The sequence below is a fragment of the Penicillium citrinum genome, assembly GCF_028827155.1.
Source record: "Penicillium citrinum strain IBT 23319 chromosome Unknown utg000005l:1.0-1900146.0:1.0-1900348.0, whole genome shotgun sequence".
Classification (NCBI taxonomy): domain Eukaryota; kingdom Fungi; phylum Ascomycota; class Eurotiomycetes; order Eurotiales; family Aspergillaceae; genus Penicillium; species Penicillium citrinum.
In genome coordinates, this window is record NW_026622690.1 from 1,227,335 (window position 1) to 1,254,338 (window position 27,004).

The window sequence follows — 27,004 nt, forward strand, 5'->3', positions numbered from 1 at the left end:
GGTGAAGCTGTTTCAAGATAGACTATAGTGATTGGGTACTACTAGTATACAATACTGTACGATATGAAGTTGAATCTAAGAAACATTCATTAAAAGCAGCTAAAACAAACTTCTGGTATAAGCCAGGCCTCTTGCCATCATGTACAGGTGTCTTTCCCTTTTAACCCTATCCAAACGTTCAAGTCGTGGTCATTCATGGTTATGTCCATATCAGAAGCAATAAAACACAGAAAAACTTTTTTTGTCTCTCGCTTTTGGATGGCAATTATCATATCTCGACATTCTCATTCGTTGAGACGGTACTTTGAGAAGATGCCGCACCGGAGTGATGCCATGATCAGGGCTGTGGGGAGTAGGGCCTGGCAATACGAAAGGTGTGAGACCGCAATGAAACATTCCTAACGAAATGATTCTTGAGCACCTGCATTTGAATTCGAAGAATTTCAATCAGGGGATGTCGAAGAGGGGCTTGAGCTTCTTGACCAGACCCCACTCTTCCATAGTGACATCGGATCGGTAGAACTCCTTGAGAGTGTCGATACTGGCACGCGAGATGGCAGAGTACAGAGTATCCTTCTCTTCAAGGTGACGACCATACATGGGCTGGTTGGAGCCCTCGACCTTGATGGCAACGGAAGGCTGACCCTTCTTACAGATAGGGATAGCCTTGTGATCACGCTCGATGGAAGTCCTGTAATGATAGGATTAATAAAAAACACAGAAAAGTCAAGGGGGTGTTCTTGAGAAACTTACACTCTGCCAATATTGACAATCTCCTTGACACCGGAAGAGTTGGTTCGCACGGCTGCAAGAGGTGTGTGAAGGCGCAGACTACCCTCAATGACATCAATACCAATAACAATAGGATCCTTCTTGTTGAAAACAGCAACGGGCCGGATGACACAGGGGAAGACAGCAAGCATCTTGCTCTCCTCCTTGCGTTGTTGGGCCAGCTCAGCCATGTGAGCAGTGAAGTTATCGAACAGATGGTAAATGATATCGGCAGTGAAAATCTTGACACCAACATCCTGAGCGTATTGGGCGGCTTCCTTGTCAACCTTGACATCGAAGCAAAGCATAACAGCGTACTCCTTCGCCTTCTCCAACATGGTTCCTGCCATCATGACATCACGCTTGTAGACAGGTCCAATAGAAATGTTGGCAACAGGAATCTTGGAGACACGCAGGAACTCCAGAAGGGCCTCCAAGGAACCCAGAGTGGAGGCCTGGACAGTGACACCACGGTTGTCAGTAGAGACCTTGCTAAGCAGAGCCTCCAGATCGGACATGACTTCATCCTCCAGATCCTCCTCATCATCGTCGGGACCGACGACAAGTAGACGAGAACCAGCGATGGCGTGCTCAAGATCGTTAGCAGCAATCTTAACACCAAGGGCAGCCTTGACCTCCTTGTTGTGAACATACTGCGACTTCAGACGCAGCTCCTTCAGTGGCGCAGGTGTCAATAGTGCACGAATATTTGTTGTGATAGGTCCATTAGTTCCGCAAAGGACCACACGATCACCCTCACGCAGGATACCGTTGTTCAGAACCACGTCGATAGTGGTACCGAGACCCTCGATGACCTTGACCTCGAGAACAGTACATTCAACCTCAGACAAATACATCAGCGAGTTAGTCATACGCTCCTGGGTCAAGGAAGTCAAAAGCTTAAGCATGTCAGGAACACCCTCGCCAGTGTGTGCAGAGGTTGGAACCAAAGAAACGTTGCGGGCCATAGACTTGTTCTCATAGAATAGTTCGGAGTTGAAACCTTGCTCGGCGAAAGCCAGCTTGGTAGCCTCCAGACGGGTACGGAACTCGTTCTGGACACCCTTGTTCTGCATAGCCAGACTGTCTTGGAAACCGTTGTTGTCAATCTTCTTCCAGCCATACAGACGATCAATCTTGTTCAGTGCCACAATGAAAGGAGTCTTGCGGTCACGGAGCAGGCGCATAGACTCCAGAGTCTGGGGCTCAAGACCGTGCATGATATCGACAACCAGAATGGCGATGTTGCAAAGCGAGGAACCTCTTGAACGCAGGTTGGAGAAAGACTCGTGACCAGGGGTATCAATGATGAGCAGACCAGGCACCTTGAACTCGAACTTGCCATCCTTGTTCACGACGGCGGTTTTCTGCTTCAGAGCCTCAACAGGGAAATAAGTGGCACCAATCTGTTGGGTAATACCACCTGCCTCACCCTCTTGCACGTTGGTTTGACGAATCTTATCCAACAACTTGGTCTTTCCGGTATCGACGTGACCGAGAATACAGCAGATAGGCGAACGCAGGTTATCCTTAGAGCGGGCAGCCAATGCCTCTTCGTGCTGCTTCTTTCTGCGCTCTGCGGCCTCGGCCTTTCTCTGCGCAATAGCCCTCTGGTTGGCAGTTTGCTCCTCATCTTCTGAGGATTCCTCGTCAGATGAGTCCTCGTCAGAGTCTTCTTCAGATTCTTCTTCGGACTCTTCTTTCTCGGCGGCAGCTTCAGGCTTGGCGCCATTAGCAGGTGCCTCCTCCTTAGTTTCTTCTTCATCGCTAGGCGCATCCCAGCTATCCTTAACATCGTCCTCTTCAGCAGCAGCCTTCTCCCAGTCATCAACAGCATCATCGTCCTCGGCAGGAGCGGCCGCCGCAGCTTCAGCCTTGGCCTTTTCTTCGGCCTCCTTCTGACGGCGAGCGTCCTCAGCCTCACGCTGAGCACGAGCTCGTTCGGCAGCAGCCTCAAGATCTTCCTCTTGCCTCTTACCACCCTTCTTCTTCTTGTTCTCGTAGACGGGACGCTTCTTCTCGGCTCCGCCGTCCTGCAGACCCGCGACTGAAACACCAGATGCAAGCATCTGTTTCATGCGCATCTCAGTCTTCTGTTGTGCTTCCCTTTGAGCCTTGGTAAGAAGCTTGCCCTCCCTGCGGAGTTGTTCCTTCTTCTCACGCTCCTTCTCCTTCTTGAGTGCACGAGCCTCAGCACGCTTCTTCTCTTCCTCCTCCTCTGCCTTTTGAGCTGCCTCTAAGGCAGCCTTCTCCTCAGCTGCAAGACGCTCCTCCTCCTCACGCTGTTGGCGGAGAGCTTCCTGTTGCTTTTGAAGAGCTGCCAGATGCTTGGGCAATTTTCGGCCCTTAGCAGCAGGCTCTGGAGTAGCAGCGGCAGCGGCAGCAGCAGCATTGTCTGCCTCTTTCTTGGCGTCGGCAGCAGCCTTCTTCTCATCGGCCTTCTGTTGAGCGGGAGACTTCTTCTTGGAAGCAGCCTGTGACACGAAAGATATCTAGTTAGCATGTATGCCTGGGCCAAGAATTAACTTGCGAGAGATCCTAACCTGTTCCTTCTTGCGCTGCTTCTCACGCTCCTTCTTCTCACGCTCCTTCTCCTTTTTTGACTTCACACGAAACTCGCCCTCTTCAGGCTGAGCAGCGGCCGGAGCGGGGGCGATATCCTTGATAGGCTTCTTAGGCTTTCCAGCAAAGACGTCATCCTCATCAAAACCACCCTCCTCCGGCTCCTTACTCTCAACCGCAGGAGCAGCATCCTCTCCTTCCACGAAGTCGTTGGCTTGCTTGTTCTTCTTTGCCTTCTTCTTCTCCTTGTTCTTGCGGAGAGTAGCCATCAAGCCACCAACGGGAGCCTCGCCATCGGCCGCATCGTCGTTTGCGGGCTCGTCTGCGGGCGCCTCAACACCTGGAGCCGATTCTCCAAGGTCGGCTTCCCAGTCCTCCTCCTGTCTCTTGTTACCCTTCTTCTTAGGCGCCATTTTCAATTCCCGAGCGGTGGGTGTCCGGGGTGTCTAGATTGGTGGTGATTGAATGATAGCGATGATCGCACAAACGGACCTAACCGTTCGCTTTGCGGATTGGCGGATGATCGTGTTAGAATCACGGGTCCACAAAGAGAACAATAAAACCGAGTCGAAAAGACTCCAAGCTTAAATCCCCAGAAATGAAAGGCTGGTGGTGCACCAAGGGAGTGGGGTGGAGAGAAAAGAATTTCGGGAAGGGAACTCTTTAATGGTGGGGAACAATTTACAAGTCTGGCTTGACCCGCGAGGTTGCCACGGCGGTCCGCCTAAGAAAAGGTCAATAAGGAATTAGGGCTTGGAGAGGATTGAACTACAAGATTTAACCAAGGGTAGTCTGAATAATTTATCTTGAAAATGAAAAGGATTGTGTCAGTGGTATAATAGGAATGGGTTTATTTCCTTCACGGACCTCGCTAATTGTGATCATCTGACCTTTGTCTAACATTGGGAGATTGTCTCAAAAGTACAAACACAACGCTGATTGATCTTACATTCAGAAATGATCAGAATCCTATGTGGTAGAAAAGAAACATACCGAGACAATCATCTGTCATATTACGTCTTAGATGGTAATGTGGAGAAGTCGCTGCAACCATGCTATGATCGACTTGAGATAGTCTTCGTCGTCGACATCCAACACCATAAGCGCCAAACTGCGGAGTCGATCATTGAATGACCCTGCTGTGCTGTCCGCAGTAGAGTCCAGTGATGCTACTAAATCTTCAAATGCCTCAATTCCACGCTGAGCTAGACGTGCCAGAATATCTCCATCGACCTGGCTATTGTCCTTCTCAGGTTCTCGGGAGGCAAGCATCCGTCCTCGTCGAGAGTTCAGACCTGTTTCACCCCGAATACAAATCATCTGTAATAGCCAAAGTAGAGACATCTCATTTTTCTTGACGACTTGGAACCGGTACAGTGCACCGCTGAGCGCGAAGCCGTAAACGGCACTGCCTTTGGACCAGCCAGAGACACACGACAGGGAACCCGGACCAGAAGAGTCGCCAGAATCTAGGACAAATTTGAGAATCGAGTCAGGTAGACTGTTCTCAGCTGTCCGTATTGTGGCGAATTCTCGGTTGCGGATATCTCGCGGCGATAGAAAAGGTGCTCGAATGCGCCCTCCGCGACTGCTCAGGAAAACCAATGGCTTTTCTCCACGGCAGACCTGATGAGCCATGCCATCATACTGTTTCAGATCCCAAGAATGGTTGAGCAAACGTCCCCCATCGACCCTAAAGATCAAGAAACCGTTTCGTGTGGTCGTGACAAAGACAAATGATTCAAGAACGGTTATGGCAACCACCGAGGACGGAGCTGTTCGTCCAGAATTCGGGGCCCATCGAGTTGTAGCTCCCTTGGAACTCATTGGATGAATTTCTTTCCCTGCACCTATTATAAGGCTATCGCCAAATGGTGCCATAGCGCGCACTGGGCCAGGCATGTCGTGGACATGTTTTGTGGCACACTCAATTTTGGAGGGATTGGCTGGAGATGCTCTTGCTCGCATAATAACGACTCTACCCCTCGGAGGGTCGTCAGGCTCTAATGCCGCGAGCGAAGTCCCAATAGCAATAAGATGGAACTTGTTACCATCCTTCTCGAACACCCAGTCGAGAATGCAAGTGATTATCTCTCCAGCGGCAGCGTGGCCTTTGCCCAACCGGTCATCGCTTGGAATCACTTCCATTTGTAAATTGGGATCCACGAAATCTATGTATGATCTTGTCGTCTTCCCGAGGGGTTCTTGTGGGTCTTCTATGTCGGTAACATTATACGAAACAATGAGGCTCTTGAGATGTTCTGAGTATGCCAGCTTGTTGGGATTTCCCGGCAGTCCAATCCTCCGAGGAACCATCTTAGCTTCATGAGTTAGCGAACATATGAGCAGCTCTCCATCTGCAAAGCAGTAAAGAGTTCCGGTGATGGGCGTTGCTTCTTGGTTGCGGGGAATGACCAAACCAAAGCCATGGAATGTCACAGGGAAATAGGCAGGCTGTTCATGGTCAGTTTTTACTACCAAGCCCCTAACGAGAGGTTTCAACTTACATTGCTCTGGTCCGTGATCCAGACTCGCCAAAGAAGACATTCTCCTGGGAGATTAGGACTATACGATACCCGCCAAAATTCGTCACCGCAGGTGAAAAGAGCAAATGAGCCTTGGCTCTGAAGTCGAAGGGAGGTTCTTCCAATATTCCATGGTCTTTGTTGGTTCAATCCTGTGATCGTTGGGATTAGCGTTGATGCTTTACGTCTGATGCATCATTCATACCTGCTATGCTGCCGTCAAATCTAATCTCAAATGGCACAAGAATACCACTGCGAAGACCACAAAGTAAAAATGTGTATGAAGACCCTTCCCACGAGTCTTGAATAACAGCAAGACTCTCGACAGCATTGGAAATATCCTGGCCTTGGTTGATGGATAATGTATGGTCCGAGACATGAAAAATGACGCCATTGTCGACCCGGAAGAGTACCACTTGTCCATCTGCCGTGCCCATGAATACAATGGTAGCGCCGCCTGTAGCCTTGAAGGAATTGAGTGACAAGCAGACTGGCTCCTTATCGATCTCAAGTAGCGGGCCTGAATCGAGTCGAGCTTCAACTTCTGTAACAACGAGCTGGCTGAAACACAATCCGAGTCTGTTTTGATGTCTCGTGACAGTAACAACTGCTGACATGGGACCATCCACAGACACAGCGGCGATTGTAGAATTAGGGCTATGAGGAATACGGGTGTTCAAGGAGGGTTTTCCTGGGACGAACAAGTGTGTGGCATTTTCTGTCACTTGAATCAAAACACCTTCAGGAGTACAGCCTGTGGATAGTGTTTGCGCAGAATTGTCAAAGCCCGTGTCCTCTTCATGTAAAGCTGTGATACCTTCTTCCAGACTTGGCTTCATTGAGAGAAGTAGTGTTGAAAGAGGATCGGAGAGAAGAACGTAGATTTCATTGTTAACTTCGTCGATCATAGCCCACATCTCGCGAATGCTAAGAAACTGCTCTAGAGGAGTCGTTGTGCCCAGTTGAGCCTCTATGCCATACCGTAGCTCGTGAATCGCGCCGTTTGAAGAAGATGGAGAGCTGACGAACAACCTTTTATGAGGCACGTCTACCTCCAGATCCCCCTTTATATCCGGAACCATGACAGCATCAACCACGGGGGGCCCAGTTGAGAAATTGCTGTATGCATCTTGGTGGGCATCTAGCCTCCACTTCGAAGAGCCCGCCATCAGAGAGGTTCCCAGAAGCCAGGATAAAATCGCCACCCTCGTGGCCCATGTCCAGGAAAGCAAACCCAGTGTCGACATGAATGTGAACTTGGCCTAAGGTAGTTTCGGATTCGAGTCGCCCTTCATTGCCGAATTCAAGGAGATGAATCCAACCATCTTCGCGAGCGAGATAAATGCCATCCTTTTGCTGACTATAGAGCCAATTGCGCGCAGGTCGTGTCCAGCGCGTCCAAAGTGAAACTTCTTTTATAGCATCTCCATCTGGTACAATTGGGCCATATCTCGTCTGGTCTTGGGGGCCACTGGGTGGGTAGACTGCCATGGATGCAGAGCTGATGACCAAGAAGGAGGACTCTTTCGTTAGTGGAACAATGGTACTGGGAAGCCTGTCTTCTTTGTGTAGCTTGAAGCTAGACTTGCTGGGGTTGTGCAGAGAAGCTGGGTCTTTCTCGTTCCATTCGTAGATCTCAGCAAAAGTATGACCATCTCTTGCCACAATCAGGAGCAAAATAATCTTCTCATCGGAGAATGTTCTTGGATATAGGAATTCCATGAAAAGGATGTTCCCATCTATCCTATAGAAACTTTCCTATAGGGAGCCCCTCATGGTTAGACTTTTCTTTCCTTTCGGTAATGACGATCTGATGCTTTCGACAAACCTTCTGTATGGGGTCCAATTCACCCAAGAATATTTGCTGATCAATCACGCCAGGTGATTTCAGGAGGAAGATTCCAAAATAGTTGCTTGCTGCTCCAACTGCGACCGCGCGGGATCTATCATTATGTTAATTTGGTTCGTAACTTTCCTTTCCAAGTACAAGTCTCACTTACTTCGGATCAACAGCGACATGTTTGCCATACCTCTCTGCCAAGCTCACATCGACTGGTAGAGGGCGACGGTAGGTGACAAATTCGGCCTTTGAGGATATGGATCCATGTGGGCAACAGAGGAAGAGAAGCTCTTTGTAGTCCAGAGACAGTACCAGGACTTGAGAGGGCAGATTGTCATGATGGTCCATATAGCCCTTGTTAGCCCCGGCGGGACCCTCACCTTTCATCTGATGTTCCCATGGAATTGGCGTGCCGACATCAAGGACTTTTGCTGATATAATTGTTCCATCGAAATCCGATTTTTCCATCACATCTTCCAGGTAGCCACCATCGGCCGCCTCCTTGATCTGAAGCCGTCGGTGACCGACGAATACGACATCATTGAGTTTCTTGCTTCGCAAACGTGCGGGGAGAATCCATTGAATTACGGGGCTGGGTAAAACCGTCTGTGTTAACAGTCCGGTGGTTTCGTGAAGCAATTCCGGAGTGGTTTCAGTATCCAGTGACATCTTCGTGCCCAGATTCACAATAGGGCGAGTATTGCGCGAGCACTGTTGTTTATGCAGTGTATTTCCCCACGCGTTCAAGCATGAGGCAAAAATATGAGATTTCAGAGACGCCTCGGCTGTGGGAATGAGCAATAAGGAGCCGAGTCCGACAGGGATGAGGCTCTGGATGTCAAGTGGTCACAATCCAGAGCGTGATAGAGATTCAATCGACTGAAAGTGACGTGGCAGCGTGAGCGTTCAGAAAGATCTTTTCTCTCTGTCCTTCTGCGGACTTCTTTTCTAATGAGTGCTTCAGCGATCAACTTTGCGCCGTCATGATTGAGAAGTCAAAAGTACTGGTGGGGGCAGAATCATTTGGCGCGCCCTGTGGACTGATATGCTCTCTGTATGTGGGGCCAGCTCTAGAGATCGCCCTTTCTTTGGTAAATATGCGATTGTCGTTTTGATGTAACTGGAATTATAGTGGATAAGACTCGTTAAATCTGGTGCTATTATATTAGTCTCTGTGAAGTCCAAGATTGAGAGATAATGTGAGACTTACAGCCTCAACAGCAAATTTTGGCACCTTTGAGGTCCGGAGAGGCCCAGTAGCTAGGTAATGTCGCTGAAAAGCCCAGACACTCGCGAAAGATATCAATGTGTTAGGTGTATGGATCCAATAGCTCTGCTTCATGAGCTCTGCGTACCGCCTGCGGGGTGGGTTCCACGAACTGTCAAGACCTTAGCGTCGAGGCAAAGACGATACTGACTAAACTATGAGGTTCCTTGGCACTTTCACTCGTAATGGCCTCTTTTCGACTAAGTCAGCAGACCTCAGGAGTGGATAGATTGGGGGGGGAGCTTTCGCCTGCGGTGATGTTTTGCCGATGGATCACGTTGCTTGGAGGCCTGAGGCAATCAAGGCGGGACCCAGCGGGGGCTCCGCTCTTTCATGCATGCACTCTCTCACTTCTCCCCTTTGGTGTCGCCGTGTCCTGCAGGGACAGCAAGGAGGAAAACTGTGCAAACTCTGTCTGTGTAATCAATTTGAATATTTTTCATCACTGTGACTTCCAGTTGCAAAAATTGGACTGCTGAGCTGTCATCTTGTGAACCAGTGCCCAAAACTTTTTAAGGCATCGTCATTGTTTGCATCGAAGCTTACTAGCAAATCAATTATCAGAATCGTGACTATAGCCAATGGCATGATTCTGGGATTTGATTTTACTGTCGCACTTACCTTCTTTCAACCCTCTTCTTCATCAATTTATCCAGTTTGACTTTTTGAGTTGCTACGAATCCGGGCAAATGGATTCATCAAACATCAATCACTCCGACGATAGCTCACCCCAGAGCTCGGAAAAACTTGACAATGAGGAAATCACAGATTCATCATTGAAAAGCTCCGAAGAGTCATTAGATACTCAACAATCCAAAAAGGCTCGAGCCGAGAAAGCGGACGCTATCCGCCAGGCATGCGATTGCCACGACGTGGAAGCATTGGTGTCGTTTGCAACAAGCGAGGGTGGCTTACTGGAGGATGAATTGCGACAAAAGGCCTGTATGTATGATCAAAATGGCAATCGCAGATTGAAACCATGAATTAACCCAATTATTGGTAATTAGGGCCCATATTCTTGCAATGCGATGATGACATACGAAATGATAACCTCAAGCCTCTGGAAACTTTGTCGCGTCATCGCGATGAAGATCAGGTTGAATTGGATGTGAATCGTTCATTTGTCTACTATCCTGATGGTTAGCTCTGGATCTACTCTGATTAGCTTCACGTCAATCGCTAACTGTACTGTCTCAGTTCCTGAAGATGAGCTTTTGCAAAAGAAAAGACAATTGTCCGACCTGATAACTCAGGTGCTCAGAAATCACCCTATGCTGTGTTATTTTCAAGGATATCACGACATTGTCCAAGTTCTACTCTTGGTACTCGGTCGCCAAAGGGCCGCACCAGCTATGGCAAACTTGTCTCTTTTCCGCATTCGAGACTACATGCTTCCCTCCCTTTCACCAGCAGTAAAGCATCTACACCTCATACCCGCAATCATTGAAACTACCGATCCCGCCCTATGCCAGCATCTTACCAACATCCAACCCTTCTTCGCTCTTGCGGCAACACTTACCCTTTATGCCCATGACATTCAAGAATACAACGACATTGCCCGACTGTTCGACTTTCTCCTTGCCCGAGAGCCTGTGGTCGCCATTTACTTATTCGCTGCAATTATTCTTTCTCGGAGGAAAGAGCTTTTGGATATTCCAGTAGATGAACCTGAGATGCTTCATTTCACGCTTTCCAAACTACCATGCCCACTTGATTTAGATGCCCATATCTCAAGTGCGGCACAGCTGTTCGAACAACATCCACCAGCGACATTGCCCTTCAGAGCATGGAAGAATATTTCTCGTTACAGCGTCCTCAAGACATCACGCGATTTGACCCGTCATGCAACGGCGGATGAGGCAGTCAACCTGTTCGAGCGACAAGCGCGGCAAATTCGCCATGAAGAACGTCGGAAACAAGCTCTTGAAGTCGCCTGGAAACATCGCCGAACCGTGGGCTCTTTAGCTCTGGCCATTGCCATCGGAGTCGCTTCCATATACATCCGAAAGAAGGGTCTTGATACCTCCATCTGGTCTCATTTGAGTAGACTTCAGACCATGGTTTTCGGGTAGGAGGCTAGTTCAAACTCAACCCGCCTCTCATGCTCTTAATTGTACGATAATGACAAAAGTGGCTTTTATTCGATATTGCTAATTTTTCAAATAATCAAGCTACAATATTAAAAGTGAAATTCACTCTTCAATTAGCATCAGCATGAAAAGTATTTGACGGGATCTAGAATTGGCATACTTCGTAGTACAAAAGGCAGTGATGCGCGTGTGGCTGAGAGTGTGGCGTAGACCGCGGGACGGAAAGCTGATGTGTACACTTCCACCTGTCCAAGAACACCATACTCTCTCAATTCAAATCCACCACAATGGCGAACCGGGGCTACGACGTGGTTGTCGACGTTGATGCTGAGGTGTGTCCTAATATCCGATTCAATTTATTTGTCTTTTCTTTTTGACACTCGTACAGGGCGACCTCGGACATACCGACCTGCAAGAAGACCTCGAATTCCACCCATCAAGTAAGATTCACTAACGCTAGACAAAGCCCCTGCGATCAACCTGCTAAGCCTCGTTTGGTAATTATAGACTTCGAAAATGACCAAAGAAGCGCCAAAGTCCAAGCTGATTCTCAACCCTTTCTGGGCGGCGGCGGTGGTAGCTCCTCGCGCGCTGGCCGTGATCGATCCCCTGGCGGTACGCCCACCAAGCACAGTTGGTGGTCGATTCATTACTACGAGCGATTCTTCGATGTAGATACAAATGAGGTTCTTCGCCGATGCTTGGCTGCTGTCTACCCGCGCTCCAATTTCCTGGATGTGTTAGAAGGGAATGCGGATTTGTACGGTCCTGTCTGGATAGCGACGACGGTCGTCGTGATTCTCTTCTTGACTGGTACTATTTCGCAATGGTTGTCGAACCGCCATGAAGAACACTTTGAATACGACTTCAAGTTACTGTCCGGTGCGGCGGGTCTCGTCTATGGGTATACTGGTATTCTTCCCATCGCGTTGTGGGGTGCTCTGCGCTGGTTCGGGAGCTCGACGGCCGATTTGATCGAGTGCTGGGCGCTGTATGGTTATTCGAATCTGATTTGGATTGGTGTGGCGCTTCTTAGCTGGAGTCCGCTGACTGCGCTTAACTGGGCGCTTGTTGGTGTGGGTTTTGCATGGACAACTTTCTTCCTGCTGCGCAATCTTTACCCAGTTCTGAATGCTACGGATGCCAAAGCAAGCAAGATTCTTCTAATCTTGGTTGTTGTCTTGCATGCGGCTCTAGCCATTACTATCAAGTTCCTCTTCTTCGCGTGAGTTATTGTCCTGTCCTTGTGCTGATTACTCGTCCATTTGAATGCTAACCCTTTTTACAGACACGCAAGTCCCGTTGAGGAGAAGAAGGACAATTAGTTCGTGGTTGTGCCTTGAATTATGAGGCAGAACACGACCTAAGTATTACAAATTAGGATCTTCGAATCGTCGCCGGCCTTGCTCGGGTAGCATGTAGAGTCTGTGTTTCCTTATTGATGTGGTCTGAACTCGATCATATGTATTGTATGTGTATGCGCGCTAGCCAGCGATGGCCTATAGTCCCAATGAATATCACAATTGCATTTCAAGATCCTCAAGCTCGAATTTTTAAACACAGTTCCAATGTTATTTTCTAGTTAGTAATTAGTCTACCCTTGAGGACTAATAATATGATTATATATATACCCATTTAGGATTGAGTCTTGACCAAACTCGTTCCGGTTTTCTATAATTGTGCTGATTTATAACAGTAGGCTTGGACAGATGCTATATTTTCCCCCTTCAAATCAGATATCAAGGTAATGGATTGTTTTGCTATGAGATGGATCTCCTTAAATCTATTCTTATCTTTCTAAAGGGGCTGCTGACCCCTTTGACTTTTGAAACATTCTAAAACAGGATGCTATTGGGACCGTGATTTTATATATATACCCATTCTAGGGTTGGTAGCAAACTGTATGAGATGGGTTTGCAGTGAAATTTATACATTGAGCAATATTAAACACAGGTGTGTACCACGATATTGTCAGTGCTAACTAGATATTTGATAACTGGTCACTAGCAGTGACAAGACGTGACACCCACGGCGTGTCGTGGACATGGGCATTGCTCAACTTGAAGATCCCCCGCAATATCAACCTTAGGAAATCTCATTCACCATCCATCGAGTCGGTGGTAGATCTGGGGATTTCCATGCGCGCTTACTTGGGTGACTACATCATACAGCTAATGGCACTAAAGATGGTGGAATCTTGTATCGGCATGATTTGAAGACCTCAATTTCCTTCATAGGGCGTTTGCACGGTCGTACATGGAATACTTGAAAAACCAAGAAGTCCAATCGGATATAATGGATAAAACAATGAAACGACAGTCAAAAAGCAAGGGCTGATAGACTGATGCCTGATTTGAACGTTTGAACTTTTACTTCAATTCATGGATTGCGACCTTATTGAGAGGTGCCAACTAAAAACAGTATGACTGGCTGTGATTGTTTCATCATTTCTAACGCCATGTAAAAACCTCTGTGTCGCGTTCCAGCCATACACCAGACCTGGATTCTGCACCCCAGCACACCGAGCACACAACACCAATAAGCGAGTCGTCTATTTGAGCTTCTTCTTGGGGCGGAGCTGGTTGGTGTGACCGCACTTCTTCTTACGGCAGTTGGTGGCACGGGGAGGGAGACGGGCCTGTTGAGCGTCATGTTAGTATATGTTTGGTTGATTATTGCAGATTGCTGTTCGTTTTTCCATCTGGTTTTTTGTTGTGGTAACGATCGGACCAAGGATAGCAGCGGATGGGATTCAACGTACGTAGCACTTGCGGCAGATGGACTTCTCGCAGTTGTACTTGGAGGCAAGGGCCTTCAGGGAAGGCTCAATGATACCACCACGCAGACGGAGGACAAGGTGAAGGGTGGACTCCTGTAAGTCGATTGTGTTAGTCACAATTCTAAACCCATGACGTGATGGCGAGGTCGATGGAGCAAGGCCAATCCTAATCCTCCTCTTCAAAATGACGGCGTTGACGGTAGTTTAGTCAATGTCGATGTCCGATTCCATGCCAAATTCCAAATACCCAATCCTTGTCTTTGACCTTGCCCATCCCCTGTCCAATCCAATCAAGTAATTATCGGAATCCGAGGTGCGTCATACCTTCTGGATGTTGTAGTCGCTCAGAGTGCGGCCATCCTCGAGCTGCTTGCCAGCGAAGATCAGGCGCTGTTGGTCAGGGGGGATACCCTCCTTGTCCTGGATCTTGGTCTTGACGTTGTCGATGGTGTCGCTCGACTCGACGTCGAGGGTAATGGTCTTACCCGTCAGGGTCTTGACGAAACTAAAATCGAGCCCGGTTAGTCCAAATCCATCATGTCGTTCGGTGGGTGATATGTTGCTCTTTCGCGAATTATCGGATAGAGGGGGGAAGAGGGGGCAAGATCGATTTGCGGACGATGAAAGCGTTCGGAGATTGAAGATGACCTACATCTGCACTGGAAACACGCGGAAAAAGAATATGTTAGCTCGGCATGTTCTCACGGGTCTCAATAACGACTTTCAGGGTCATATCACGGCACGTACTGGTTGCGAGTTTTCGTTGGTGTCGGCGGTCGGTCGCTGTGTTCGAGGCGGAGGAGGCGATGACAATTTGAGGATTTCTCGCTTAGCAAAGGTGGACCGACGGCGAATGCCCTAAGCCCTAGCAGTCCTCCCGCTTTGGGAGTACACGTGACCAGGACTTCTTTTTTTGGAAAAGTGCGTCATGCAGATCTACTATGTAATACTTGGCAGTATAGATGCGATAGTCTATGGACAAGAGCAGTCTGAGTATAGATCAGTCCATATTTATCGAGGAGGATTTGATCCCACAAAAGGCTCATTCGGGATATTTCCCTGAATCATATCCATCGTACAGCTCTGGGGGAAACTAGCAGCATTGTAGTATTTTATGGCTAAGAAGAGAATGTACCATGTTATTTGTGTTTGCTGAGAAACCAGATTTATTGATTTAAAACGCCTAATATCTAAGGATTATGATGAGATCACCCATTTGAACGCCAAAATGCTAATTATGAACCATAAGAAATCAAACCTCTAAATCAGAGAATTGTTCATCCAGGTCATCTGCTTCGTCCTCATCCATCCCCAAGCCTTTCATCCATTCCTCACGTCGTTGATCAAGGAGCAATTTTGCAATTCTCCATTCTGCGATTGATACGACTCTAACAAGTGTTGTCAAGGAAACAGACGCAAGCTGGGAGCCCAGTTCGTAGAAAGCTCGGGCGTTCTCTGGAAGTTGCGATTCCCATCGATATCGCGCGTACAAGGAACCTGGTTGCAAGCCCTTCGAGCCAGGATCGATCGAAGTGGACTTTAGATCTGCCATGACAGCTCGCAACAATGTATCAAGTGCCTCGTTTGTATCAGTTCCGGAAGTTGGTACTGGCTCATTATTGAGATTTCTCCCATCACCGGCTTCTGGTCGGCTAGGCGAGAACATGTCTGCAATTGGATTCGGCGTTTTGACATCGTGCAGCCAGTCCTTTTCATACCAGTCCATGTACTGATCGATTTCAGAGGTATTCATTCCCAACACATCTTGATCTGTGATGCGCATCATTTGCTCTTTTCCAATTTGACCACCTGTCTGTTCATGGTGGTTGAAGCGTCGCTGGGCCACGATCCATTTGTCCCAATTCACGGCTTGTGTAGCAGGTTCCTTGGAGGTAAGAGGGTTTCTGTTCAACCCATCAAAAGGAAATAACAACTTGGTCGCAATGATTATAAGGACAATGACCTGCACTTCAGGCAAGTGAAGTGCTTCTCGACGACCACTTCCTCGAATTTTGGTAGGATAATCAAATGTAAAGCCAAGCATGCCCTGAAGTATTCTCGTCATTTCATAGATATCAACTGGGTCCAAATTAGCATGAGGCTTCAACAAACATAGTCTGATTACCATACTGGGAACGGCCATTCTCTTGATATGCCGATAAAGAACAAGAGGTGCATTCAAACGAGGAAGCGTAATGCCGAAGCGGTCTCTATAGAATACACCCAACTCGACTAAGCCACGATGCATACGTTCGGCTTTAGGAATATTCTTTAGAAATATCTATTAGACAATGTTTCGACTGAGAACAAAATCCGATGAATACGCAAACTCACATTAATTTCGAGCATTCTGATAAATTCTGGAGGAAGTTTCCTGCTCATTTCTTGCGGAACACCTCTTGTAGCCCGAATATATGGTATTTCCTGCCGTACAATCAAGCTGAAGTTTAAAAATGTCAGCCAACTGAAAACAGCAAAAGTCGAATAGAAAGAGCAGGAGTCTTACCGATGCAAATCAGCGACGCAAACAGGCAGACGCATCAAGACTGCTGCCAAATAGCAAAGACCGACGGTGTCCATCAAACGAGGCCATTGGAGAATATGGCCACCCGGCATGAACCCAGACTCATCAGCACTTTCGTCACCGGAGTCCGCTGGTGTTGTTTGGGAGCTAAATATTTGCGGTTCGTCATCGTCGTCATCGTCATCATTCATATTTTCATTGATTCGCGAAGAGAAACCACGTAATCGTAATGCCCAAAGATCTCGAACAACGCCCTGTAAAAGGTTATTAGAGAGAACTATCTAAAAGGAAGCCAAATATAGAGGCTCACCTCGAATTGTTCTGGAAATCCATGGTCTGTGACGAGAGCATGGCATTGCTTCCACAATATCAACTGGTAGGTCTGTAGATAGAGCGTGTATGCCCACCGGCCTCGATATGCTTTAAGAAGCGTTAGTAGAGGCCCTGATGCCATGAAGAGATTTCATCAAGTACATAGCTTCAGACATACTTTTCCGAGAGGCTTCTTCTTTCTCTTTCCTCACCTTATGCTTCTTCCCCTGCATGCCAAAATCATCTGGATCATCTTCAACTTGTCGGCCCTAAACAATATTATTTAGCATTTCTACGCTAAATGCATGTTTCAAACATACGACGCTGTAGTGACAACATGATTTGGTTTGATAAAAGGGAGCGCTCATACCTCTTGCAAATGACCGCGACGACAGAACCAAAGACCATTGTCTACATAATATCGTCTTTCACGGCATCCTTCCTGGCCGCAAATGCCTCGGGTGACATAGTCCATGCCGAGGCAGATTGGTGGTCATGCTGGTTGGGTGGGAATGTTCGCCCGGCGCGAAATGCTGCCAAACCGTCGCGGAAACTTTTTTTCTGCCCACCGCATTTGCTGCGACTTTCAACCACGTCCCGGAATTACTTGACGAGTAATTAGACGGCGAGGGTTCAATGGGTGAATCAAATATTCAAATTAAGATAGAATATTAATGAAGAATATTTGCTATACTACTAGTATAAATCATTAGTAGTATTTCCCTGATTTCTTTAGGAGAAATCGAGAATATTTAGTTCTGATTTATCTGCTATGGCTTACGCGGATGTTGCTACGCAGGCTAATTCTTGAGATGAGGAAACCGAGCAAGGCTTTCATATTTATTCGTTCGTCACACTATCATGAGATGCTGGAGTTCAGAACTGTTCGGACAACACGTTGCATGCCAACCAAAGCAATTCTTCTCATCGGTCCAGCCTACATCCCAGGCTAGATGTCGGATAAGATTCCGAAGCCAACTGACGAGTGATCATATTGTCTAAGCAACCACATCCTTCATTGAACCATTGAAGATGAATTTTTTGGGGGGACAGAAGCCCATTTTGGAACATAAAAGGTTGACATAACATGTGGGATATCCAATGTCATGACATTTATTTGGGGGCCTCCTTGGCCTCAATGGCGACCTCCTCACCCATGGCAGTCTGGATGATGACGTCTGTAGAAATTGGTTAGATTCAAAATCCATATTCGGAAGATAATTGGACTTCAAGATGCACTTACTGACGTCCTTCTCCTCCTCACGGAACATCTTGACGATGCGCTGGCCGACCTCGTTGTCAGGGACCTTGACGTCGTCCTTGGTGTCACCGTCATCCTTCATCAGGGAAAGGAAGTCATCGTCGGTGATGTCAAGCTAAGAGGAACAAAGCAAGTTAGTTTGTGTGTCCAGGAGGGGGAGGGGGGGAAGCGGGGTAGGGCGCTGGGGCCGGGCCACTCACAAGCTGGTACTCCTTGCGGCCGACGTTGGGGACATCCATGTTGTGGGTGGAGGGAGACAGATCCTCGAGCTTCTTGCCAGTGAAGATATCGATGGCGACGATGTGGACCTTGGCGTGACCGTGCTTGCCGGTCTTGGAGGTAGACATGTCGACAATCTTGCAGGGGCGGCCCTTAATGACGACGTGACCGTTCTTACGCAGAGCAGAGCACTGCATGGGGTAGGTGGTGGACGCGCCAGCATCGGCGGACTCGAAGGTGATGTCGTGCTATTCATATCGTTAGTATAAAAGGGATTCTCCTTCAACAAAAATGTGATTTGCGAGCAAAGGATGGGATGTGTCGCATGTGTAAAAAAAAAAAAGAGGGGAGCCGCAAAAGATGCGGGGCTCGCAGTTGGACGATTGGGAGGGAAAGAGTCGGAAATGAAATTTCCTGGATAGGGGATAATAGCGCATACCTCGTCAGCCATGGTGAGTGAGTGAAGGGGGGTGGGGAGGAAATAAAGGAGGAATTAGAAGATGGTTTGTAGGGAGGGGAGATGAGAAAGAGGAGAAGTTTTCTCTCGAGAAAAAGGCTTTGTGGTGGGGGGGAGTCGCTACCACCAAATCGGGATTAGCGTCTCCGGGGGTCGTCCTCGCGGCCAACTGGTATCAACTGGCCGGAGGTCCTTACTACTCTTCAGTTCAAGGTATACTTCTTTCTCGCAATAATCTCCGGATTCACGCACACGCACGATTTGACGATGTGGTGTGACCGAATCTCTGGCCAGTCCACTCCAACTCGAAATCCCTCCCTTCCCCGGCGATCCTCTTCCCAACTCTCCCGTGGTCCCTATAATAACCGCCCCGGGGCCGGCGCAAGAGCCTCCTCGACCTCTCTGTTGATAAGTCCCAATGACTCGACAACTTCCTTGCCTAATCAAGCTACAAGCGCACAAAATGGGCTAGGATCGAGGCAAGTTAGTGGCCAGCGAACACGTCCTCCTGCGGTCCCGGATCCTTTAGAGGTATTGAATGGGATTATTGGGAGAGAGCAACCACCAAAGGATGTTCCGCAACTATCAGATCAATCCTACACGAGACCAAACCAGCTGGTTGAATCCATTGATTTCAATGGGCTGAGCTTAGAGGAATTCGTCGCCAAGTCAGATCCGCCCCCAGCGCGAAAGAGTCCAAGTAATGATGGCGATGTCAATGCGCAAACGGCCCAGCAATTCGAACAGGAGCGCGACAAGTTCCAGGAGCTACATACCTCAATCACTGGCTGTGATGATGTATCAAAATCGGTTGAAATGTATCTGAATGACTTTTCGAACGAATTGGGAGCCGTATCGGCAGAAATCGAGACTCTGCAGACTCGATCGACGCAGTTGAACGCGATGCTGGAAAACCGACGCAATGTGGAAAAACTCTTAGGTCCTGCCGTGGAGGAAATTAGCATCTCACCCAAAGCTGTCCGCACTATCGCGGAGGGTCCGATGGATGAAACCTGGGTCCGCGCTTTGAATGAGATCGATTCGCGAACAGCGGGCATCGAAGCCAAGGCGTCCTCTTCTAGCGGTTTCAAAGCCATCGAAGATGTAAGGCCTCTGCTAATCAATATCAAAGATAAAGCGATCGAACGGATTCGAGACTACTTGGTATCACAAATTCGAGCCATTCGATCGCCCAACATCAACGTGCAAATCATCCAACAACAGCGATTGGTGAAATTCAAAGATCTCTTCAGTTATCTCTACAAAGGCCACCCCCAGCTTGCCGGACAGATCTCCCAGGCATATATCAACACAATGCGCTGGTACTATACCTCCAATTTCACTCGCTATCTTCAAGCCCTTGACAAAATCAAGGTATATCCGAGCGACCGAAATGAAGTTCTTGGGGGCGATCCCCACGGAAGTAGAGCAAGTAATATCCTCCAGAGTGGCCGAGCTGGCTCTGCCGCCCATGACCCGTTCTCTCTGGGTCGCAGAATTGATATACTTCGAAATGGAAACCAGCAGGCACTGTCGTCCTATCTCGCCGAAGAAGATCAATCCTATCATGGAATTGAAACACCATTCCGGAACTTCAATGTCGCTCTAGTGGACAATGTCTCTGCAGAGTATTCATTCCTTACCGAATTCTTCCCACCTATGACCTTTCATCAAATCTCGCGGATGGCCGCGGATATCTTTGAACCCTCGTTCGCACTTGGGTCCAATCTAACGAAAAAGCTCATTGAAACCACCACAGACTCACTTGGAGTGCTCATGTGCGTTCGCCTGAATCAGCACTCGGCCTTTGAGCTGCAACGACGCAAGGTACCTGTTGCTGATTCATATGTGAATGGAATCAATATGCAACTATGGCCTCGTTTCCAAGTCATCATGGACCTGCATGGGGAGTCGTTGAAGCGGGTTGGATCTAATACAGGGCGAAGCGCGGTCTCTGCTCTTTCGATTGCAGGTGGCGACGACCTGAAGAACTCCTCAGCGCCGCACTTCTTAACTCAACGATTCGGTCAATTAATGCATGGCATTCTTGTCCTCAGTAGTGATGCCGGCGATGACGAGCCCGTATCAAATAGTTTGGCTCGACTGAGCTCCGAATTCGACAATCTTCTGGCAAAGCTCAGTCGAAACGGTACGGATGCGAAGCGCAGGGAACGCTTCCTTTTCAACAATTATTCCTTGATCTTGACTATTATTAGTGTATGTTCCTGGACTTTCTTATTAATTGCAATCGCATAATGACTGACAAAATTTAGGATACCCAAGGCAAATTAGCAGTGGAACAACGTCAGCATTTGGATGAGATGTTGAAGAGTTGTAGCAAGCGTTAAGAACTGCATAGCGTGTGGCATAGCGTGTGGGAAGTATTGTTCCCTCTGATTTAAACTGTCCTTCTCCACTGGATATAACTAGCATATAAGCAGTTAATATAATCATTCATGACCTATTCTCACTCTTTATTATTGTAGACTCTATACCTAAATATCTACAGGTGCTGTATGATGAATGAGATTCTATAAAATCAAAGAACAAAGATTAAACAGTTCTTTAGGTATTTCCAACTAAATATAAGATGATTGTCCAAGTATTAAAGAGGGAAGTCGGAGATCGGCGCTCTCTCGGCCGCTCGGGCGGGGCCTTAAGCTTATCGCGGTGCCCATCTCATCTCCAATTCAGACAGTTGCACTCCCCCAGCCCTTGTCCAAAATGTACATAAGGAGAGCTGTCAGGAGAGCTCCAGTCCTCAGTCGCTGCTTCTCGAGCAGTCGAGTCTGCCGCGCAGACTTTACGCATGCGGTGGGTGCTTCTTTGTATCGAGCTATCAGTTGAGCTCGAGTGACCCCATGCCTACCAATGTGTACCTTCAGTACCTTCAGACGAGTTCTCCCTAGCTAACTAAAGCAAGGTCATTGGCGCTGGAGTTGTCGGACTTGCAGCTGCCCGACAAGTAGCAGCTCGCGAAGGTACTTCTACTATCCTCCTCGAGAGACATGATGCGCCAGGAACCGAAACCAGCAGTCGGAATTCCGAGGTAAGATGCAGCAAATGAGAAACCGACATGTCACCCCTGGACACATCAACTTTGAGCCGCATTGGAAGCTTCCCAAACTGATTGGATGCACCCTATGCAGGTCATTCATGCCGGTCTCTACTATCCCGCCGATTCCCTCAAAACGAAGCTTTGTATCCAAGGCCGTAACATGCTCTACGATCTGTGCTCGAAGCACGCAATCCCACACAAAAACACCAAGAAATGGATTGTCGCCCAAACAGACGAGCAGTGGGAGTCCTGTCTGCGGGTCCACAATCATGCACAAACCCTAGGCGATGCACCGACCCGGCTCGTCGGCCGCGACGAAGCGGCCCGTCGCGAGCCCGATGTCAAAGCGGATGCCGGAATTGTTGAAAGTTTAAGCACGGGCATTGTCGACAGTCACTCGTTGATGACTTATTTACAAGGTGACTTCGAGAATCTCGGTGGTGATATTGCGTTTAAGACCAGGGTTACTGGTGTCGAGCGCGTAAGTGATGGTTATGAGATCACCGCGGTTTCGGACGAAGATGGGTCCGTGACTACTATTACAACAGAAACGTTGATTAATAGTGCTGGACACGGCGCATGCGCCATTAACAACCTCATTCTTCCGCCGGAACGGCACCGAGAGCCACACTACGCGAAGGGTACGTATTTCTCATACGGCGGATCTCGGCCAAGGACATCAGTTCTTGTATACCCTGCTACAGTACCAGGACACGGAGGACTGGGGACTCATTTGACTCTTGATATGGGAGGACGAATTCGATTTGGACCCGATGTTGAATGGGTGGATGATCCTAATGATCTCCAGCCTAGTGCTGCACGTTTAGAACAGGCGATTCCGGAGATCCTAGCATATATGCCAGGTGTGGATCCATCAGCCATCTCGCTCGACTACTGTGGTATTCGACCTAAATTGAGCCGAGGCGGTGGCGTGAATATAGGGAAAACTTTCCAGGACTTTGTCATTCAGGAAGAAGAAGGCTTCCCAGGATTTGTGAATCTACTAGGTATTGAAAGTCCCGGGCTGACGAGCTCTTTGGCTATCGGAGAGATGGTCGACAAAATTCTATATCGCTAGTACAGCTATAGATGATCATGTTTGTTATTCAGCGGCATACAGAAATAGAAGGACATTCCAATTGTGAAAAGAATGGGCAGTGTACTAGTACTATAGGTGACTAGTACTGAATGACAATATATGTCAGATAATATCTCGTCGGCTTGTTCGGACACTACATCTTAGAAGACCGTAGAGGAAGCAAAATATCCTCGACAAGCTCAAGTACAGCATGCGCAGCTCCAAATGAGTGAATATATCCACCGTTAAAATCCTATATCCCATAAATCAGCAAATGCTTGGGAGATTTTGCATAAAGAAACCAACCATAAGCATGGACAATGCCTTGACCATCTTTCTCTTCCCTCTCGATTCGAATGCCTGAGCTTCTGGCGGGACGCACGCCAACATTGTGTCCAAGAATTTCATAGTCATCTCAAATTATTCGAGAAAGCTTTGGGAAGACTGGTAGGGTTTCCAACAGATTATGGAGTTGATGCTGTGCGGGGTTGAATTCGGCGAGAGCACGATAAAGTCGGCGTCGAGCTCCGTTTCAGAGAGTGTATCCAGTATAATATCCATAAGACACGACGAAAGAGAGTCGAGAAACGATCTTATAGAAGAAATTTGCATCTTCAACAGATATTCGAAACATTCGTTTACTCCTGTGCCCTACAGATCATCATCTTTCCTTCCCAGAAGGAGCAAATTCACTGTCCTCGGCGATGGCGCCATCAGGCAACTTCTCCTCAGTCTCTCAAAAGAAGAGACGAGAGGATTTAAAAGAGTGATTGAGGACTGTTTAATTTCAATCTCTCCCGGAACAGAAAGCGAGTACCAACCAAGCCCGGGCATAATCAATCGACCAGATGGCCAGAAAATCCTTTTCAGACCATTTACATCGCCAGACCATGTGGGAACAAAGATCATCGTACATCCAGCTCCAGCTCCAGCCTCCGAGGCATCTGAGTCCACGACAGCGAGTCGAAATCAGCAAGCCCTATATGGAATCGTGGTTCTTGTTGATAAATACGGTCTTCCCACGGGCGTTTTGAACGTGGAGGAAATTACAGGTTATCGCACGACTATGAGCGCAATGATCCCATATTTTTGGAGCGAATATACTGAGAACATTGTAAATCTTCGGAGCTGGAAAACAAGCGCTCTGGCATAGTCGACTTGCGCTCGCTTTGCGAGGAGATGAGATCAAGACTATAACGATTGTCAATCGATCTTCTGAACGAGCGCAGGAACTTATTGAAACCGTCTATGACAATAATCAAGCTTATTGGACGTCATCCTGTCAGTTGGAAAGTTTGATTACAACAGAGGATGATTTTCAGTCGCGTTTGAAGATGCTTCTTGCGCAGGCAGATGCGATATTCTGCACAGTATCGTCCAGAGTACCACTCTTTCCTCTGGAATATTTGAAACTAGATAAGAGGGGAGGTAAATATCCTTTCATTTCGGCGGTTGGTTCATGGCAGCCGGATATGATTGAGGTAGACCCTGCTATCATTCATTATGTTACACAGACGCCGGGTTTCAATAGTACTGGTGGGTTGACAGGGACTGTGATAGTCGATGATGAGAAGCATGCTCTGATTCATGCAGGAGAGATTGTACAAACTGATCTGACGAAAGACCAGATTTTGAGTATTGGTGAAGTACTGAGTTGGAAACGCGAAGGGTCACTTGGCTCGGAGCCCACGGATGGCCTGAATAAGTGGACGTCGGAGAGATTGATCGTATATAAGAGTATTGGCGTTATGTGTTACGGATCTTGTCGCTGCAAACGCAATTTTGGGTTTGGCAGCCAAGAAGGATTTGGGTACATCGATCTCGGACTTTTGAACAATTACTCTACTTCGAGAGATATAGAGTGAGAATTGGACATTTGAACGTTTTATAACGAATGAAGGATGAAAATATAAGCTCATAGATGTATGTTCAAAGCGTCAAGTCCATTGACGTGAATAATATAATATGTACAAAGAATGCTTCACCATTCTACCACTCCAAACGATCATCACAAACAAGACTGACATCGAACCTAGCCTGCCCATTCCAGACTTTAGAGCCGGAATTACAAGAAGCAACAATACTGCGTAAGTCACTAATCATCCCACCAGGCCCGCTGGCAAAGACGGTAGTAGGCCCTTTGATAGTTTGCTCCAGAAAGCCTGGAATCATTCTGTGAAGACACGGATGTCTCTGACTACTATTTGCTGAGCCACCAAGTTTCTCAACTGACCCACCGCTTGAACAGTCACAGATATCAGAATCAGAGACAGGACAGACGGGATTCACTTCGACAGTCTTTTTCTCCTCAGTAGCAAGCATGGCCGTAGGATCAACATCATCCAGCTCAATAGAGTGAGGCCTGCTGTTAGAATCCCTTGTGGCAAATATCCTCACTTTGAGATTCAGATCCTTTTTGGCTTTTCTTAGGAGGGAAAGCTCTTCGCTTATCCATTCGGTGTTGGATGTGTGTCGGATTGCCCAAATGAGCTCTATCTTCCGGTTTGGAGAGGGTGCTTGTTTTGCTACCTCTAGAATTACACCGAGAACATAAGTGATTCCCGTACCACCAGCGACACAGATTATGTTCGTGTCAGGTGTTAATTCTTCCATTATGGATTCACCGTAAGGGCCAGTCAGGATGACTGGTGTCGTTAAGGCGCCGGAAGCAGCGAGATCGGCAATTTTCTTCGTTTCTCCTTTCTTTGCTCGGAAGATGTATGAATGTTTCACCTTACCCTGCAATAAGGTTGGTGCATTGAGTGGTGTGAATGGGTGAGATTGCCAGATACTTCCTTTCTGAAAGCACAAATAATAATGTTGACCAGGGGACCATAGATCTTGAGAATTTTCCAGATCCAACCGGATGATATCGCCATCTTCTGCATCCGCAAACCGCGTGATGGCTGCCTCCGCAGGCTTGAAACTTAGGACTCGTGATTGATCAAATTGATTCGGGTGATAATGCAAAATCGCAGTACGCACCAGACGGGCGATACGATCTAAAAACCAGAAGATAAGTGATGGCCATAGGTAGCACTTGAGTTGTTTCCAGTGACCCCAACATGCTCCGATATACACCATTGCAAGAACATAATGGAGTTTCCGAAAGGTCTCGTATCCAGTGGCTCTGATACCCCATGGTGTGCTGAGGACAAAGAGTAAAAGTAAGAGGATCATAGCCACAATTCCCCATACGATATAGGTCTGAGTGACCCATTCAATACCGACGGATGGTTGCGGTTGGTAGAGTCTGAGCTCGACAATGCACCACATAATCGTATGGAGCGAGCTTTGCACGAAAATGATATATCCCAGCCATCGATGTAAGAAATTGAAACTCTGATATGGAACGCCTGTAATGAGAGAAAGGAATGACTCTCGACTACTCAACAAGATCGAGAGGGGAGTAAGCGCATACGCCAATATGCCAATACGGTCTGCCCAGGGACCAATGCTCGAGCGAGTGTTGTAAGTATTCGCCTTGCCCGATACGGGCGTGACCCAAGTGTTATATTGAATGCCAACAAAGCTAAACACAAGCAGATATGCCGATAATGAAGCAAGTATGAGAACTTGTAGGCGAGTTGTACGGCCGAATATCCAACGACACGCATCCGGCAATAGGAATTGAGCCTTGAATGCGGCAACGGAGCGACGAAGTTTGTATAGGCCGGATAATTGAGGAGCCACAAGGACAGGAGTTATCATGGGACGGTCATAGTGTCTCCAACATGTCCAGAGTAGTAAAATCGCGCCAATGATTGACCAAAAGATACCGGAATAAAGCATGCCCCGATCATGGGCGGAATAGACGACATCGAGATATGCACAAGAGCCTGCATCACTGGTACAAGGGACTGCCCGGTCGGCATATCCCCAATGAGGCTCTAGGGCTGTCGCCGCGCTTAAATTTTGAATGTGACGAACATTTAAAAGTGATGATGAGGATGATAGGGCCATTTTGGCCGTGACCAATGATGCCGAGACAAAACAGCTAAACTCGAAAATGGCCTATTCGTTAGAGAAATTAGGAATTCATGAGAAAGAAGTGGCTCAAATGTGTAGTAATAGACAGATCTCTACTGGAGTCTGGGATGACGAGTATTAATACTATCAACTGAATACCCTCGAAATGCCTCAATGGCACGATTCCCCATTTCCACCCTGAAACCACCGATGAGAACATTTGAGCAGAATATCGTCGGTTTCGGGGGAAATCTCCGCGGTGGATCTTGGCCCAGGCCTATCCAGGTTTATA

At 47.8% G+C, this 27,004-nt stretch overlaps 10 protein-coding genes across 10 annotated transcripts; 5 read left to right on the top strand and 5 right to left on the bottom strand.

Moving 5' to 3' along the window:
• Nucleotides 1-447: 447 nt before the first annotated feature.
• N7469_006294 (putative mitochondrial translation initiation factor IF-2) lies at nucleotides 448-3,746 on the bottom strand (the record flags this gene model as incomplete). The annotated part of the gene is made up of 3 exons (XM_056645212.1): nucleotides 448-691; nucleotides 754-3,245; nucleotides 3,315-3,746. 3 exons carry the CDS (start codon nucleotides 3,744-3,746, stop codon nucleotides 448-450), a joined length of 3,168 nt encoding a protein of 1,055 aa, XP_056500450.1.
• Nucleotides 3,747-4,353: 607 nt separating this feature from the next.
• Nucleotides 4,354-8,367, bottom strand: thtA (the record flags this gene model as incomplete). Its single annotated transcript, XM_056645213.1, has 6 exons — nucleotides 4,354-5,787; nucleotides 5,841-6,010; nucleotides 6,064-6,828; nucleotides 6,953-7,616; nucleotides 7,687-7,801; nucleotides 7,859-8,367. The coding sequence occupies 6 exons, from the start codon at nucleotides 8,365-8,367 to the stop codon at nucleotides 4,354-4,356; spliced, it is 3,657 nt and encodes a 1,218-aa protein (XP_056500451.1).
• Nucleotides 8,368-9,654: 1,287 nt separating this feature from the next.
• Nucleotides 9,655-11,037, top strand: N7469_006296 (TBC domain-containing protein; the record flags this gene model as incomplete). Its single annotated transcript, XM_056645214.1, has 3 exons — nucleotides 9,655-9,907; nucleotides 9,973-10,104; nucleotides 10,163-11,037. 3 exons carry the CDS (start codon nucleotides 9,655-9,657, stop codon nucleotides 11,035-11,037), a joined length of 1,260 nt encoding a protein of 419 aa, XP_056500452.1.
• Nucleotides 11,038-11,316: 279 nt separating this feature from the next.
• Nucleotides 11,317-12,380, top strand: N7469_006297 (Yip1 family protein; the record flags this gene model as incomplete). Its single annotated transcript, XM_056645215.1, has 4 exons — nucleotides 11,317-11,387; nucleotides 11,444-11,495; nucleotides 11,563-12,280; nucleotides 12,344-12,380. Exons 1-4 carry the CDS (start codon nucleotides 11,343-11,345, stop codon nucleotides 12,378-12,380), a joined length of 852 nt encoding a protein of 283 aa, XP_056500453.1. The 5' UTR covers nucleotides 11,317-11,342.
• Nucleotides 12,381-13,606: 1,226 nt separating this feature from the next.
• On the bottom strand, nucleotides 13,607-17,145 carry N7469_006298 (RNA polymerase I-specific transcription initiation factor Rrn7; the record flags this gene model as incomplete). Its single annotated transcript, XM_056645216.1, has 11 exons — nucleotides 13,607-13,693; nucleotides 13,817-13,927; nucleotides 14,159-14,482; nucleotides 14,582-14,692; nucleotides 15,093-15,913; nucleotides 15,965-16,103; nucleotides 16,169-16,274; nucleotides 16,341-16,612; nucleotides 16,669-16,778; nucleotides 16,849-16,939; nucleotides 17,041-17,145. 11 exons carry the CDS (start codon nucleotides 17,143-17,145, stop codon nucleotides 13,607-13,609), a joined length of 2,277 nt encoding a protein of 758 aa, XP_056500454.1.
• Nucleotides 17,146-17,476: 331 nt separating this feature from the next.
• N7469_006299 (Eukaryotic translation initiation factor eIF-5A) lies at nucleotides 17,477-18,608 on the bottom strand. Its single transcript, XM_056645217.1, has 4 exons — nucleotides 18,590-18,608; nucleotides 18,132-18,398; nucleotides 17,914-18,046; nucleotides 17,477-17,848 (listed from the first exon to the last, which is right to left on the bottom strand). Exons 1-4 carry the CDS (start codon nucleotides 18,599-18,601, stop codon nucleotides 17,784-17,786), a joined length of 477 nt encoding a protein of 158 aa, XP_056500455.1. The 5' UTR covers nucleotides 18,602-18,608; the 3' UTR covers nucleotides 17,477-17,783.
• Nucleotides 18,609-18,874: 266 nt separating this feature from the next.
• N7469_006300 (putative GARP complex subunit (Sac2)) lies at nucleotides 18,875-20,955 on the top strand (the record flags this gene model as incomplete). The annotated part of the gene is made up of 2 exons (XM_056645218.1): nucleotides 18,875-20,824; nucleotides 20,881-20,955. 2 exons carry the CDS (start codon nucleotides 18,875-18,877, stop codon nucleotides 20,953-20,955), a joined length of 2,025 nt encoding a protein of 674 aa, XP_056500456.1.
• A 376-nt stretch (nucleotides 20,956-21,331) lies between these two features.
• Nucleotides 21,332-22,743, top strand: N7469_006301 (NAD(P)/FAD-dependent oxidoreductase; the record flags this gene model as incomplete). The annotated part of the gene is made up of 3 exons (XM_056645219.1): nucleotides 21,332-21,421; nucleotides 21,531-21,656; nucleotides 21,757-22,743. The coding sequence occupies 3 exons, from the start codon at nucleotides 21,332-21,334 to the stop codon at nucleotides 22,741-22,743; spliced, it is 1,203 nt and encodes a 400-aa protein (XP_056500457.1).
• Nucleotides 22,744-23,632: 889 nt separating this feature from the next.
• N7469_006302 (uncharacterized protein) lies at nucleotides 23,633-24,608 on the top strand (the record flags this gene model as incomplete). Its single annotated transcript, XM_056645220.1, has 2 exons — nucleotides 23,633-23,857; nucleotides 23,928-24,608. Coding segments are annotated over 2 exons (906 nt in total), but the record flags the coding sequence as incomplete, so codon positions are not given.
• A 124-nt stretch (nucleotides 24,609-24,732) lies between these two features.
• On the bottom strand, nucleotides 24,733-26,706 carry N7469_006303 (ferric reductase family protein; the record flags this gene model as incomplete). Its single annotated transcript, XM_056645221.1, has 1 exon — nucleotides 24,733-26,706. The coding sequence occupies one exon, from the start codon at nucleotides 26,704-26,706 to the stop codon at nucleotides 24,733-24,735; it is 1,974 nt and encodes a 657-aa protein (XP_056500459.1).
• Nucleotides 26,707-27,004: the final 298 nt, after the last annotated feature.